Source organism: Lytechinus variegatus, chromosome 14, assembly GCF_018143015.1.
Source record: "Lytechinus variegatus isolate NC3 chromosome 14, Lvar_3.0, whole genome shotgun sequence".
NCBI classification, from domain to species: Eukaryota; Metazoa; Echinodermata; class Echinoidea; order Temnopleuroida; family Toxopneustidae; genus Lytechinus; species Lytechinus variegatus.
This window is the reverse complement of record NC_054753.1, coordinates 27,062,022-27,077,778: the sequence shown is the minus strand read 5'-3', so window position 1 is coordinate 27,077,778 and position 15,757 is coordinate 27,062,022. Positions and strand designations below refer to the sequence as shown.

The following is a 15,757-nucleotide window of genomic DNA, read 5'->3' as shown; positions in this document are numbered from 1 at the left end:
TCGGTCGTCGGCTTTACCTTATTTGGTTTTATAGTACGACCCTACCTTCAACACCTCGCCCAAATCGGACTACAAACACGAAGTGTTGGGGGCAAAAAGGACATCCTTTATAAAACATATTAATTTTGTTTCATCATCCCCGCAAATTAGACCCTAAACACGTAATTTTCCTAGCGAAATAGATACCCTTTTTTCATTATGTTGTGTTTTTGACACCCTTATCACGTTAGGTACGTAACGTGGCCAATCGTGAAAAAGACATCCTTTTTACGTGTTTTTTTTGGGTCGTGCATGGTATCCACTCGTCAATGTAAGTGACCCCCCCCCGCCCCCCGCCTGTTACGCCACTGCCCCTCACTTTAAAAACCGTTCCGCGGCCCCTGTTTTGGTGTCTTGGCGTTTATGCGACATGATGTGCAATAGGTGTATAGGCCTACTGATGAAATGAAAAATATTATATATCTAAATTTAACTTTACATGAGTAAAATGCCGATTGTTTATCCACTGCAAGCAAGTGTTTTCAACACATTTTATAATGAATAATGATCGATGCCTCACAAATTGATAAAAACACAATGTCAATGGCGAATGAGTTCAGCTTACTCGATTGAAAATAAACAAATACCCCCCCCAAAAAAAAAAATAATAATAATTAAATCCAAAATTATCAATGAAACGTGTAAATAAATCTCATTTTTGTTTGCAAGTTATAATGATGTCAATCATGGACTTCTGTTTTATTTTTGTACATTTCATTCACTTCTACAAATAGTTGTTAATCATGCAGATTAGGCCTACAGTGTGCTCGCATTTTTTTATATGCTTTATTATTATACTGTTTTTTTCTGTAAGAATGCCCTTCTATAAAATTGTACTTGATTTGTATTGCTTTATATTACTTTGTATTATGTTTTGAATAGAAATGATATTAAAAAAATGAATTGAATTGAATAATGTGCAATCTCGTAGCGTACAAAACATCATAATCGAATGTCCCCATGTTTTGTAAGAATAGTAAAGAAAAATAGAGGGGGATTAACAAATAATCTTTAAAAAAATCTAGATGGGAAAAAACAGAGCCCTTCTGTGAATAATTTTTGATTGGGGTGCTGAAGTAATTTGACAATCCAAAAAAAGGAAAATGGTTTCGATCACGAAAAAATGAAGACGGTGGTTTTGGTCCTGAGAAATTTGACAAGCAAAAAAAAGTGGGGGCCCATTGCAACAACATGTCGTTAATTTTGTTTTCTGCCATTTATCATACCGCCTATATACCTACCAGATTTCAGTGTCTTTGGAAAATAGCACAAACGAAGCACCCTCAATGAAAATCTTGCGTCAGCAGCCCCGATCGCTTCCCAGGGCCATGCATGGAAATAAAGATCAGCTTGAAATGTGCTAATTCTCGCAAATACTCATGAATTCTTTCATTGTTTAAAAAGTAAGCAGGCAAAGAGGGATGCCGGCGAAGGAGAGAAACAATTATAGGAAAATTGTATCATCAAATTTTCATCCAAGCATGAGCAGGGGCCGCGGAACGGTTTTCAAAGGGGGGGGGGGCTGACCACTAAGTATGGTAATTTTTGCGGTTTTATACATGGTTTGGGAAAAAGTGTGTGTGTGGGGGGGGGGGGCTGAAGCCCCCAGCCCCCCGGTTCCGCGGCCCCTGATGAGATAAAGAAGTCAACTAATTTTAATGTTTTCCTGTTATATGTTTCTCTTTCTTAGTGATTTTTTTCTTTTTCGTTATAATATACCCTGAAATTATAAATGTCAATGGGGTAAAATAAATGCTGATAAAGATAGCCTCATCACAAATATTCTGCATGGTTGATTAGGCAAAAAGGAACAAAAACAACACATTAATAGGTCTATTATGTGAACATGAATATCGCCCCCCCCCCCCCCCCTGGCCTGCGGCATGACCGCATTTTGCAGTAGATGCATCTGTTGGCTCTATATTTGATGAGCCTGATGATAACCTCCCAATGACTCGTATTTTTAATTGGTCAAAATAACTTCCTAATCACGAATTTCTTCATGTTTTTTTTTTGGCCACGTATAATTTGCACTGTGGATGCCACGTCGCCAGCAACGGGGCGCGCGTTCGAATTCGACGTCATGCAAATCGATCGAGCGAGAGATGAGAGCGAGCGTTAGAGGGATTCGCATATAGAGAGGTCCCTGGGCCCACGTCCACGAACTCGATTTCAATTTTTTTCCCCTGACTTGTTGAAGTTTACATCTTAATTAAATTTCTGATAATGAGTTGCATCACTTAGAAATTGACACGTTTCCTGTAAATCTTTGGAATTTTCGCTTGCATTTGATAGACGGAAGTCTTCGAATGATGAATTTTGCTGATGCTTCAATTTGCATTTGTGTAGTCCCGGTTATTGATATTGGAGGGAGTCATCTTCAGAGCTGAGCTGTTTGTTTTGTCTGTTGGACTTGGAGCGTTGCTGTTGTTGTTGACACTGCACTGAGTCTGAGGTTCTGAGCTGAGTGTGGCAGTCACATATTCTATGCTGGTCTCCTTTTCTAACTTTCAGACGTAACAGATAAACTCAAGATTTGATCAGAGGGAAAAAATTAAAAAGATGGCTCGTATCCATGTCACAACGTGTGAGTGTATAGTTTTGAAAGTGCTTATCTTTTTGTTGTTGAAATGTTGGAATCTAAAACTAAGTAATGTTACTTGTACTTTTTTTGTAGTTGTAGTCATTCATTGAATTTCAACTTTTAAGTTAATCTAAGTCATCTTAAACCATGTAAAACCAGCAACATGTAATAATCTTAAAATTTAAAACATGATTAGGCCTATAAATAATCATAATAATGATTTATAATCCTGTATTAAATTCTGACATCGAGGCGAGGCACAGACTGGAACCTTAGAAAACAAAAAGTTCTGTCGGTGTACCTCTTCTTGAGTCCTTCTGCCTTTCAAAATTCAAAACAAAACGGCCGATCGAGATCGAGACCAGAGGGTATAAATTTTTTTTTTGAGAAATTGAGGTTCCAGTCTGCCTTGATGTCAGGTACCGGTACTTCTATTTCACGCAAACAATAAGAAAAATTAGAGGTTTCTTACCAGAATGATCAAGTGTATCCATTTGTAAACACTGCATATACAATAGGCTTGAACCTTGAACTGCTTCGATAGGATTTAGCTTCGATTAGCTATGTTATGAAGTGCCGTTTCGAAGAACAATTCTAGATTGAAATTAGTTTTAATTACAATAAATAATTAAGTTTGAATTTTGATTGTAATGTAAATAATAGTTATTACATAATAATCATTTACAATAAAAAATATAATTTTATTATTTAATGGAAAAATGATTTTAATCTATGAACTGTTGCTATTTCCTCACAGGTATTATTCACTGCCGATCCTAAATCATCGCAAATTACGCATGAGCAGGGATCACAGCTCAAGACACATGAATATACATGATTATTCCTTTAGATCGGGATTGTTTCACTGATTTGCATATTCATTTATCGGATCTCTATCTTAAGGCATATTAGCAAATTTCGAATACTTACAATAAATGCCTTTTTATCATTTGAATTTTTCTTTACTTTTCAATTCAGTTATAACACTATGTCTGGTTGCCCTGGCGATCTATGTTCTCTACTTCCATGTTCCAAGATCTGCTTCGGGAGAAGCTGTGGCCGAGGTCAAAGGTAATGTAATAAGATGTAAAGCTGTGAGATTAATGGGGAATTCCACCCCAACAAAATGTTTATTTGAATATCAAGGGAAAAAACCCAACCATAACGCTAGAAATGTTATCAAAATCTAATGTAAAATAAGAAAGTTATTTAATTTTATAAAGTGTCAATTAAAGTTTAAAAGGTTGCATGCACTTCCTGGTTAGGGATAGTATAGCAAACGATGGAACTAGAGATGTCAACCATTCATTTTTTCTTTGTATTTATTTTCAGATTTTCCTTATCATTATAATTAGACAGGAATAACCATCGTTTCTGGGGATTTATTCAACAATTTCTGACATTTTATACAATCCCCATTTACCGACGGCAATGTGTCAGTACGAGCCTTCATGTGTAATCTGGTCCGACAATTCGGCGGACGGGTTTTGTCCAGATTTGTTACTTCTTTTAGATTCTAAATGACATTATATTATCTTGGACGAAGGTCCACTATTTTCGTTAGACTCTAATCTTTCTATTGATATCATATACATTTTATAATATTTTGAAAATATACGTTACCGATGAGTTATTCCCCGGGTTATTCCTTATTTTTTTACTTTCTGCCGGAGAGGAAAATATGGCAGCCGTCAACGAGTTGTGCTTTTATCAAGGCTTTCCGATTAAATTTTCGATATCTTGGCCAATCAATGCGAGCGACAAGTTCCGAACGCACGCACATCAATATGTCCAAGCGCAGCGCAAAGCAGCGGCACAAATCGCGATAGGTAGCGACTGGTAAATACGTCTGTAATGATGATGACGTCATCCAAGATGGCAACTTACCTTGACCAACGAAAGGATTGAAGATGACGATGTTTCGATCATCATTTCAAAAGAATTAGCGGTAACTGAGGTCTAAGGTACGATATTTCTGAATTTTAAACATTTTTTCGTAAATATGGATGTGATTTCTTTTTCATAATATGACATTTTATGTACAAAAAAGCGATCGGAAAATCGGGTTCCCGCTGTTCGATCTAACGTTACTGCTAAAATACGTTGTCTGTACGTACGGGCCTCCAAGCTTTTCAGTCTATGTATTGGTGAGTGAGCCAACGCAGTTCAGCGGAACAACCAAAATACAGAGACTGAAGCTTTTGGTCTACATTATAATATGACAGAGAAACAAAGTATAATCCCATTCCAAACTTGTGGAATTGCCGTTATTGTATAAACCCTTTGGCCCGAATTCACAAAGGTGGTTTTGAAAACCCATGGTTGAGTCCATGGTTTATGCAGATTTCCTGTATAAATTATGCTTAATTTAGCGCGTATCCGGCGCGTGTATAAAACATGTCCAATGCTGATGCGCGCGTTTCTCACAGTGCGCCAAATTGACGCCTGTTACCATGGTTATCCACGCTATTTTATTCATGAGTCCACTGTTTTTATTCATGAGTCCACTCTTCAAACAGTGGACTCATGAATAAAATAGCGTATCTAACCATGGTAACAGGCGTCAATTTGGCGCACTGTGACAAATGCGCGCATCAGCATCGGACATGTTTCATTCATGCGCCCGATACGCGCTAAATTAGGCGTAATTTATACAGGAAATCTGCATAAACCATGGACTCAACCGTGGGTTTTCAAAACCACCTTTGTGAATTCGAGCCTATGTGATTCCCATGAATATTTTTTATTGTCAAATCTGCAAACATTTTAATGCACCTTACATATGCCATCATTGACTCTCACATTGACATATTACCGCATTATGCATTATTTTTGTGAAATGCTTGGTTTTGTTCAAATTTTCAGGGTTAAGGGTATGCTTGTGGGATTTTTCTTGTTTTATTCAATTCAACTTTTTGTTGCAGTGGACTTTCTCTTTTAATGGAAATATCCAAGTAAATTTGAAAGTTTGAAAGAAAATAGAAGCAGATTGTCATATTATCCACTAATTACAGTTATGATAAAGCAGAACTTCAGAGAAGGGATGTCTGTATGCCTTAACACTTAAGATGCTGTTGGATGTCTGTGAAGAAGCATTCACTGGTTGAATATATTTTCCTTTTTCACTTGCCTTCAAATGGTTAGCTTTGGGTTTGCATTATTTTGATATTTTTGTTATTTATAACGCAAATATGAACCAGCATCCTTGTATAAGTAATACCTCAAATCCTCAACTTCTCTAATCTGGTTAGAATGCTAACCCATAATGCACCATTCTGAGCAAGTGTAGTCTTGTAATACAGGCCCACTTGTATGACTAATTCAGTACTTGGTACTTTCATTATGGCAGTGATTATTTTACCAGGTAGTGAAGCAAGTACTTTACCTCTCAAAACATTTCAGATTCTGTTTATGAAATATAAATAAAATTGTACTCTGATTTATTCTCTGGTATCTTTTTAAAAGTTATGTTTCATTAAAGACAATAAACAGTAGGAGACCAAGCAAAGTGTTTGTCAGGACACTCCCTCTAATGACATATTTCCTGTCTTTTTTTTCTTCAACTCCCTCAGATGTGAACCATGAAACCAGGCATAGTGTGCAGCGTGACCTGAGTAAGAACGCCTCGGCAAACGGCACCATCAATGTTTTGATCTGTTCAGATGCCACCACACTCGGCGGCATGGTTGCAGCTATGAATAGCATCTATCTCAATACCAAGGCACATGTCAAGTTCTATCTGGTGGTTGACCAAGATTCCTTGGACCATCTAAGGTATAGATAGGGTCCTGTTTCATGCACAATTTCTGTAGCAAGTTTACTCTCAGCCAATCAAATTGAAGGATTTCAGTAGCTTTAAACGGTTATTGCAAATTTGTTATTATAAGAAGTTTTATGAAACAGGTCTTTGATTTGCTTTTTTATCCTTCCACCTCCAAAGACATGTATTTGAGTTGTCCTGTGCTATTTTGGTACTTGAGAAATCTATCTTTCTTGTGTTTGTAGCATTAAATTTTTACACAATAATTATTATTTTGGGGTTTTATGGTATGGTAAATCCCCCCCAAATTTCATGTCACCATTCCAATTCAATATGTATGCCTCATGATGTGGAGGATATCAAATAATAATATGTTTTATAGGATAAAGTTTTGCTAATAATGCACTTTAATTACAGCATTTTATTTTTAGTGGGTGCCCTTTCTTTGTTATGTAGCACTTCTCAAGCATGTTATAGGCTGAAATTTCAAAATAATACAGTGGTGACAATCGTTCCGGGCTTTATTTCTTCTAAGATATAGGGGTTAGGGTTGCAATATGGTTTTGTGTTAGGTGTAGGGTTAGGTTAATGATACTATTGTGTTAAATCCAGTGTTAATTTTGTCATTCTACTAGTGTGTGGTAATTGAGCAATTGAGTAATAGAGCAAATGTCACGAAACGTATTCTTTTATATTTTGTAATTTTGTAGATGATGATTTATAAATTCCATCACGAGGTTTACTACTCTCTCTCTCTTTGTCTTTATTCAGCAAATGGCTCAGTCAATCAAGTTTGAGAAAGCTGGACTACTACATAAAAGTCTTTGATGAATCCTGGGTCAAAGATAAAATAGTTTTGAAGGATAAAAGAAAAGAGTTAGGATCACCGGTAAGTAGCTCCTCGTCCTTCCAAATGCAATTAATTTATTTTCAAATATAAACATTTCAAAATAAGCTCATTCTCTTCATGTGTAAAGTTTCATTTGATGTTGCTAATGATATTTCAACTGTATGACAAGACAAATACTTAAGAGACTACTGACATCTTCCACAACCAAGAAAACCAAGGAAAATAGATATAAAAATTGTAAGAGAGCGAAAGTGTGAAATATGATATCATTTTCTTATTAATTTGATTTTTCTTGAGTTGATGTTTTTAGTAGAAAGGTCAACATTTTTGTTCACTCACTTCTTTCCAGAATTTTTGCTCTATCGGTCTTCTCTGGCCTTCTCAACATTTTTGGGCCCGTTACGCCACTGAAAGAGATACATTTGATTGTATCTGTAAACATGAACAGTAAATCTTAACTGTGTGTTACTATCAAGTCTGAAATTAATTAATGCCACCTTTATATTGAAAAATATTAATGAAATGCGTAGTAAGGTGTACATGGGTAGCAGTACGTGGGTTGCAGTTTTCCAAGTACAAGTGAATGTGATTTGCAAATAAGATGTATAAATTAAAGTTGAAAAAGAATGGCTTTGTTGTAGAAAAAAAGGAGGTTTAATACCTACTGTAACAGCTTTTCTTATTTTCAATCAATATTTAGTGTATATCATGTTGATGAATGAATCCATATCCAGTAGGATGTGAAAGCCGGTATACCAATAGTTTTGATGATGACCACAGTACAGCGATCGAAACTTGAACAACAGTTCTGAAAACTGAAGAAAAAATGCAAGCAGTCCTTTTTCAGGACTACTAGTTGATGATGTACTACAACTTCTCCTATTGATACTTCATACACTTCTTTTATATTTATCCTTTTTATAGCTGTATTTCAGAGACATTGGTCCGTATTCTGAAGTCGGGTTTAACTTAAACTCAGGTTTAAAGTTGTGGTTTAAGTATGGAAGGCCAAAAGTATCAAAATTTCATCAAATTGTATGTTTCTTATGTTTACTTTGCTATTTCCTGATTCATCGATGACGAAGACAATCATTTATACTTCCTACACAATTAGTAAATGATTTGAGAACCGAATGAGCTGAAGTATGATGTCTTTACTGTTAGTGATTGTGTGACAATTGGCTGTCCATACTTAAACCACAACTTTAAACCTGAGTTTAAGTTAAACCCGACTTCAGAATACGGCCCATTGTGTTTTAGTTGTACATGATTACTTTATATCCATGCAGCAGAATGATAGATTTTCCTTATTTTTCCCCCTCAGCTCAATTATGCCCGTTTGTACTTCCCCAAAATATTCCCCGACCTGAAAGGGCGTGTCATCTTTGTGGACAGCGACACCATAACCCAGGGCGACATCGAAGAACTCAATGCAATCGACATCAAGCCCGGACACGTGGTAGCCTTTTCAGATGATTGCAGTGCCGTCACGTCAAGATATGGTGTTATAATGGTATGGACTAGTGTGAGGCTGATAGTACACTTTGCTCTTTTTTCTCTGATGATTCATGTAAGAAAGAAAAACAATTTTCTTGTCAGATTCGGGTCAAGCGTCGGGCACGACGTTCAAAGCAATAATAATACACTTCCCATGTGCGTTGATCTGTGTTGGTGATCTTCAGTGTGAATATTTTTCAGTGTAGATTTCAAGATTTCACAAAATTCAGTTGATGTGACTGTACCAGATCTAGATCCTTGATGATATACTGACAATTAAGCCTGGTTTTACAGACTTTTTCATGAAATCAGTGTTTACTGCAACTACTGGCATTTCTCTTTTAATGTACATGTGTATATGTTTCATTCTTGTGTTTTGTATTTTCTCTAGAACCGGTATGCGAGCTACTTGAACTTTGGGAATGAAAAGCTTCAAGGTCTTGGCATCAACCCCATGGAGTGTTCTTTTAATCCTGGTGTCTTTGTTGCTAACGTAGATGAATGGAGAAAACAGAACATCACTGCCAAGCTAGACTACTGGGTAACCGTCAACTCAAAGTAAGTGGCTTGTGTGGTGTATGTTTGGGTCTTTGTGATCTCCCAGCCGAAAACCATATGAGTCGCCCGGAGAAGAAATTTTGAGATATTTATTGAGCTTGAAAAAGGATTTTCCTAGCTTTCACATGATGTATTGATCAAGTATAACCCACACAAAGTACTTGATTGAATGTCGAAGAAATTCAGTGAGAGCCTTTAAAAATTGGGAGAAAACAGTGTTTGCAACTTAGGGTTCACTCAAGCATGATATAAGCAAACCGTACATATCTTGGTGAAACTTCTATAAGCAGTCCCCCATAAATTGCCTCAAAGAATTTTTGTATATCGTCTTTTATTCAACTTTACAACTTCAAAGTTGGCAATGTGAAGAAGAATAATTTCTACATTTCAGAACTTTACCTTTTGAAGACAAACACATTATTTTGGCTATTTATTGAGAACCTTACCTGGCGGCATATTGTTTGGTTTGGGATGGCTAGTAATAATTTACCTGGGTGGGGGGAATCCCCATTCAGTGTCATGTTGAAATTTATTCAATGTTGCAAAATCAGGCAAGAGGTTGTGAAAAGTTGTCCCCAATAATAAAAAAGTATTGATACTTTGCCTGCGCTCGACATCTCGGCATTCTCTGAGAGGGTATCAATTTCATGAAAATTGTACAAGATGTGACAGGATCATGACTCATTTGTGGAGCGTTGTAGCCCAGTGGATTAGTCTTCGGACTTTGAAACAGAGGGTCGTGGGTTCAAATCCCAGCCATGGCGTAATTTCCTTCAGCAAGAAATTCATCCACATTGTGCTGCACTCGACCCAGGTGAGGTAAATGGGTACTTGGCAGGAATTTATTCCTTGAAATGCCATCGCGCTGTAAGAGGCTTCGAGGCTAAAGCCAGGGTAATAATATCCAATTAAGCGCATAGGGAGGCATTTGGCAGTGATATGCGCTATATAAGCATGTTGGTATTATTGTAATCCCTTTTCAGCTACATGTGAAAGACATCCCCTGGAATTCTTCATGAATACGTTGTATAAATAAACAAAGTAAAATAATGATTTTCATAGATTGTCACCAAGCACTTATTTGCTGATTCTCAGCCTTCTTAATTAGGCTGTTTTATTTATCTTTGCAGAGAAGTTCTATATTATGTATGGAAAAACTTTTTGGTAGTTGACCTGACTGTGGGCTGCAAATGGTGATTGATTTATCTTCATCATTGCAGAGAATATGTTTATGGTAGTCATTGAGTTGGTGGTCTGTGAGGGTTACTTATAATGATTTTCTTTATTTCAACACTACAGAGAAGATGTTTATGGTAGCCACCAAGGTTGTAGTCAGTGAGGATTACTAATAATGATTTTCTTTATTTCAACATTACAGAGAAGATGTTTATGGTAGCCATTGAGGTTGTAGTCTGTGAGGGTTACTTATAATGATTTTCTTTATTTCAACACTACAGAGAAGATGTTTATGGTAGCCAACAAGGTTGTAGTCAGTGAGGATACTAATAATGATTTTCTCTATTTCAACATTACAGAGAAGATGTTTATGGTAGTCAACGAGGTGGTGGTCATTCTGGTCCTCCGATGATGATTGTTTTCTACATGAAGTATTCACCTATTCCTCCTGAATGGCACATACGTCATCTTGGTGAGTTACCTGCAGTTCGAGCTAAAGCTGGGTTAATGTAATATTGGGTTAATGATGATAATTTTAGGTAGATTTATTATTTTTCCCAAATAGTGACATTCACAGGGTTTTAAATCTAAAGGAATACAAAAACTTTTTGCAGTCAAGTCTGCAGTAACTGTGTAAGGTGAACCTACATGTATGCTACTTTTTTTGATGGCTAGAAATACAGAGCTCCCGTTCTGGAAATAGATGTACTCGGAGATTTATTCAAATTCTCTCAAAATTTATAATAATAATTATTATACTTGCTTATATAGCACTTAACACTTACTTTATCAGAAGTCTCAAAGTGCTCTACAGTATTGCAGCATAATTACCTCGGCTTTAGCAGAGCAGCTGTTATGCACATTGCGTTTCAAAGAATAAATTCAGACCAGGTTCCGACCAGGTCCCCATTCACCTCACCTGGGTCGTTGAGTGCAGCTCATTATGGGTAAATTTCTTGCTGAAGCAAAACATGCCATGGCTTGGAACTGAACCCAGATCCTTCAGATTGAAAGACAAGAGTCATAACCAACTAGACCATGATGCCCCAAACTAAGCTCCCATTCAGCTAGAGCTACTTCTCTGTTATTAGTGGCCAATAATATAGGGGTAAAATTTCATGAGAGGATCTTTGTAAGGATGTCTTTATGATAGTGGATTATTGTTTAATAATTAGAGTAAATGTAAAACAAAATAAGGCATTGCCAGTAAAATGAAGGAAATATCAAATATGTTTTTTTATGTTTATCAGAATTTTTTGCTTTATAATTGTTTTCTCTCAATTCATTATTCATTTTAGGTATTTAAATTTTTGTAAGATAAACATAAAAGAAAATAGAGATGTTGACAATTTGATGAAGATTTTACTTGCATTGTATTTCATCTCATTAGGTGTTACTACCGGTGCACGATACTCGGACGCATTCTTGAAGGCTGCCAAGCTTCTTCACTGGAACGGTCGCTTCAAACCATGGGGACATAACTCACAACACACGCTGGTATGGGAGAAGTTTTTTGTGCCCGATACCACAGGGGACTTCCAAATAGCCAGACGTTATGGCAATGTGTAAAAGGCCAAATCCCAACTTTTTTTAATTTAAAAAAAGGTTAAGACTATGTGTAATATCCCTGGATTAATAAGGTATAAGGACCCATACTTTATCAAAACTAAGGTTAAAACTGCCTAGAATTGGACATTTTTTCAAGTTTTTATGATAGATAAGTAGTGAAAATATCGCATTGGATTCTGCGATTAAGATGATGATTTTCTTAGATTTAGCTACATGTATATTGACAGATATTTTTAAAGGTCAAGTCCACCTCAGAAAAATGTTGATTTGAATGAATAGAGAAAAATCAGACAAGCACAATACTGAAAATTTCATCAAAATCGGATGTAAAATAAGAAAGTTATGACATTTCAAAGTTTCGCTTATTTTTAACAAAATAGTTATATGAACGAGCCAGTTACATCCAAATGAGAGAGTCGATGATGTCACTCACTCACTATTTCTTTTGTTTTTTATTGTTTGAATTATACAATATTTCAATTTTTACGAATTTGACTATTAGGACCTCCTTAGCTGAAGCACAAAATGTTAAAATAATGGAATTCCACGTGTTCAGGGAGGAATGAAACTTCATCTCACATGACAATGACGAGAAAATAAAAATTTTTCATATTTCATATAATAAAATACAAAAGAAATAGTGAGTGAGTGATGTCATCAGTTCCTCATTTGCACCGACCGAGATGTGCATATAACTGTTTTGTTATAAAATGAAGCGAAACTTTAAAATGCCATAACTTTCTTATTTTACATCCAATTTTGATGAAATTTTCAGCGTTATGCTTGTTCAATTTTTCTCTTTTTCTTCAAATTTAGTTTTTTTTGGGGGTGGACCTGTCCTTTAAGGGGATCATTTAATAATTATAATAGAGGGCGGGGTGTGCGTCCATGATGCCTCCTCTCAAGATGAGCCACTACTGTGGGGTGGTGGCGGATGACGTGATTTTCATGGGGACTGAGTGGGTAGGCTTAAACCTATTACCTGTGAGGGTAATTCTGCAGCTCAAAACAGTTTTCCCAGAAGTCAATATCAAATGTCCCCAAATTAAGTGGGATTTTTTGGGATATTTTCTATTACAAAAAAAAAGTTTGAACAATGATACAGCATGCCTTGAGTCAAAATCAAGGAATTTATGACCTATTTGTTCACGCAGTTCTCGAGAGACGGAAAAAAAACAATGAAAATAAGACAGATTTATCAATGTCATGAATATCAAAACTTATACTCTTTAAACTTAATTTTTGAATTTACAACAATTTCTTGAACTCTCAAAAATTACCTGGAAAGTGTCAAGATTTCCAGGAATGTGGAAACACTAGCCATATTTGGTGTCACTAGACCGCTATTCCTCTTTATATTTATTCATCACTTTATTGGCAATTCTGCACAATAAGGGAGGTGATACCATATGCCAACGACCCTCCACTTTTGAGGAGAAAATGCAGAGAAATAGAATAAGATATAAAAGATAAAGAACATCTTAGGATATTATTCAATGATCTTCTGAATATATATTATTGAAAGAGGAAAAACCCTACACAAACCATTGGTGCTAAAAGAGAACAAGTAGATAGAAAACAACCTGAATAAACGTGACAACTCACTAGTTACAAGACTCCAACATAGATGCAATAAAATCCTGATTTTAAAGAAATAAAATGTGAAGCAGAAGTAGAAAAAGTGCACATTGGGCTAAATGGTCTAGTAATGTCTCCTCTTTGCCCCATGGGCAACCTCTACTAGACAATAGAGGTCACGCAGTATGAATATTTATTTCATTGTTTTCCATATTTACATGTACATGTTTGATGGAAATATTTTCGTTATCCATGGAAATAGAGTTCAAAAGCTGAAATATTGCAGGGTACCGTCTTGTTATCTGTTTTTAGTACGTTTTACATTAAAGGGCAATCCAAGCATGTCCCAGGTGCATATTTTTGTAGTTGCTATAAGTTTTTAAAAATTGTTTTTCTTTTATTGTCATTATTGTGCTGTTTACTTCATCCAGAAACCATCACAGAATTGTGCGTTCAAGGACAATCCTAAACATATCTCTGATTCATGTTTGAAATATTTCATGATAGTTTGTGTTTCATCATTCCGTCATTGCTTTGCTGTTTACCTGCTGCAGAAATAAATGTTTAAGAGGCTTATGATCTCCTTTCATGTTGCATAATAAAGAGGGATACGTCAGGGGCCTGTTTCATAAAACTTGTAATAATAACAATTTACAATAGCAGTTAAAATCTACTGAAATCCTTTCATCTGATTGGTTCATAGTGCATTTGTTATAGAAATCTTGCATTTGTTATTATAGCAAGTCTTTATGAAATTGGAACCTGGTTAATGTCAATCAAAGCAGAAAATATGATAAAAACATGTAAATATGATTATTTAAAGGATTTAGTAATAAACCATCAAATCACAGAATTGACACTGTTTATTTTCAAAACTTTTGATTTTTTTTATTTCTCATACAAGCAGCTTTCCCATGTGTCATATGATAAAGAATTCATACATTTCAATTTTCTAAGGTTTCACAATGAGTGAAAATATTAGTCTAATCTTGTAGAAGCATCTCAATGTCTTAAAAAAAAATAATTTTATGGAATTTATATCACATGGCATACAAGAGTTGTTTTTTGCTTGCATATGGCAATGCAAAATAAAACCATGAAAAATGAAAATTCCTTTGTTACTCATTGACAGATTTTTCACAAAGCCATCATTGATGATATGCTTCTCTAATGTTTCTGCTTTTGTTGAGAAACTTGATGCCAATTCATCCCTTTAATAATGTTATATTATTGATGGTGCTTGTATTGTGTGCTTCCATAGTTATTAGATTTGACCTCAATATAGTAGATTCATAGATTCTGAAAAATATTGTGCTTCATTTCATTTTAACATACTAATCACAATTGAATTATATTTTTTCACTTTTGAAATCTAAAACGTATCATGTATTTTAAATCATATCATTAATTAATTTTATAACAGTTCTAAGATATTTCCATGTGATTGTGAATTTTTGTTAATTTCCTGTTATGTCATAAAACAGGGTATACAAATTCTACTTAACCAACTCATATGACTTTTAATTGCTAGTATACATGTATATATTATTGATATATATATTTTTTCATGTGCATCATTATCATGAATGCCATATAGGAGAAGAGTTCAAATGTTTTTTTTTGTATATCTACAATAGAAAAGGATATCCATACCAAGTTTTATCTCAATCATAACACACTATAAATATTTTCTGTTATCATAATGGAGTTTCTAAAATGCATGTTGATGTTATTTATCTGACGTAGCACCAGACTAGATTTTTAGGTTTTAAAAAGGATTATGAAGAGAAGCAGGAGTTTAGTAAAACAGTTTAGAAGTGATTACATGGTTATATAAATGCGTCTGGGATTTTCTTGAAAGCATGGAAATGTTGAAAATGTTTATTTCAGAGCTGCCAACCATTTTGAAATGAAGATAGTATTTATTATGAAAATATGACAGAATTATAAAAGATTTAAAGATCCTGGAAATGGTTTGGATTTATCACCAAAAAGGGGAAAAATAAAGAAAAAAAGAGGGGAGAGCGAAAGGGCTAGTTTTTTTTACAAAGGAATACATGTACGTACTATCGTATGTATTAGCGTGTACACAAGCGCTGAAGAATCGGGGACAGCCTGACCCGCCGTCCGGCCCCTGTGCTGAACG

The 15,757-nt window shown here is 35.3% G+C and overlaps 1 protein-coding gene across 1 annotated transcript; it reads left to right on the top strand.

Moving 5' to 3' along the window:
- Window positions 1-2,145: 2,145 nt before the first annotated feature.
- Window positions 2,146-12,309, top strand: LOC121427832 (glycosyltransferase 8 domain-containing protein 1-like). The gene is made up of 8 exons (XM_041624400.1): window positions 2,146-2,626; window positions 3,602-3,694; window positions 6,196-6,397; window positions 7,155-7,272; window positions 8,558-8,746; window positions 9,122-9,288; window positions 10,824-10,936; window positions 11,855-12,309. The coding sequence occupies exons 1-8, from the start codon at window positions 2,602-2,604 to the stop codon at window positions 12,031-12,033; spliced, it is 1,086 nt and encodes a 361-aa protein (XP_041480334.1). The 5' UTR covers window positions 2,146-2,601; the 3' UTR covers window positions 12,034-12,309.
- Window positions 12,310-15,757: the final 3,448 nt, after the last annotated feature.

Coding starts and splice junctions, on each gene's coding strand:
- LOC121427832 (XM_041624400.1), top strand. CDS start 2,602: ATGGCTCGTATCCATGTCACAACGT. Junction 9,289..10,823: donor TGGGTAACCGTCAACTCAAA/GTAAGTGGCTTG, acceptor TCAACATTACAG/AGAAGATGTTTATGGTAGTC. Junction 10,937..11,854: donor ATGGCACATACGTCATCTTG/GTGAGTTACCTG, acceptor TCATCTCATTAG/GTGTTACTACCGGTGCACGA.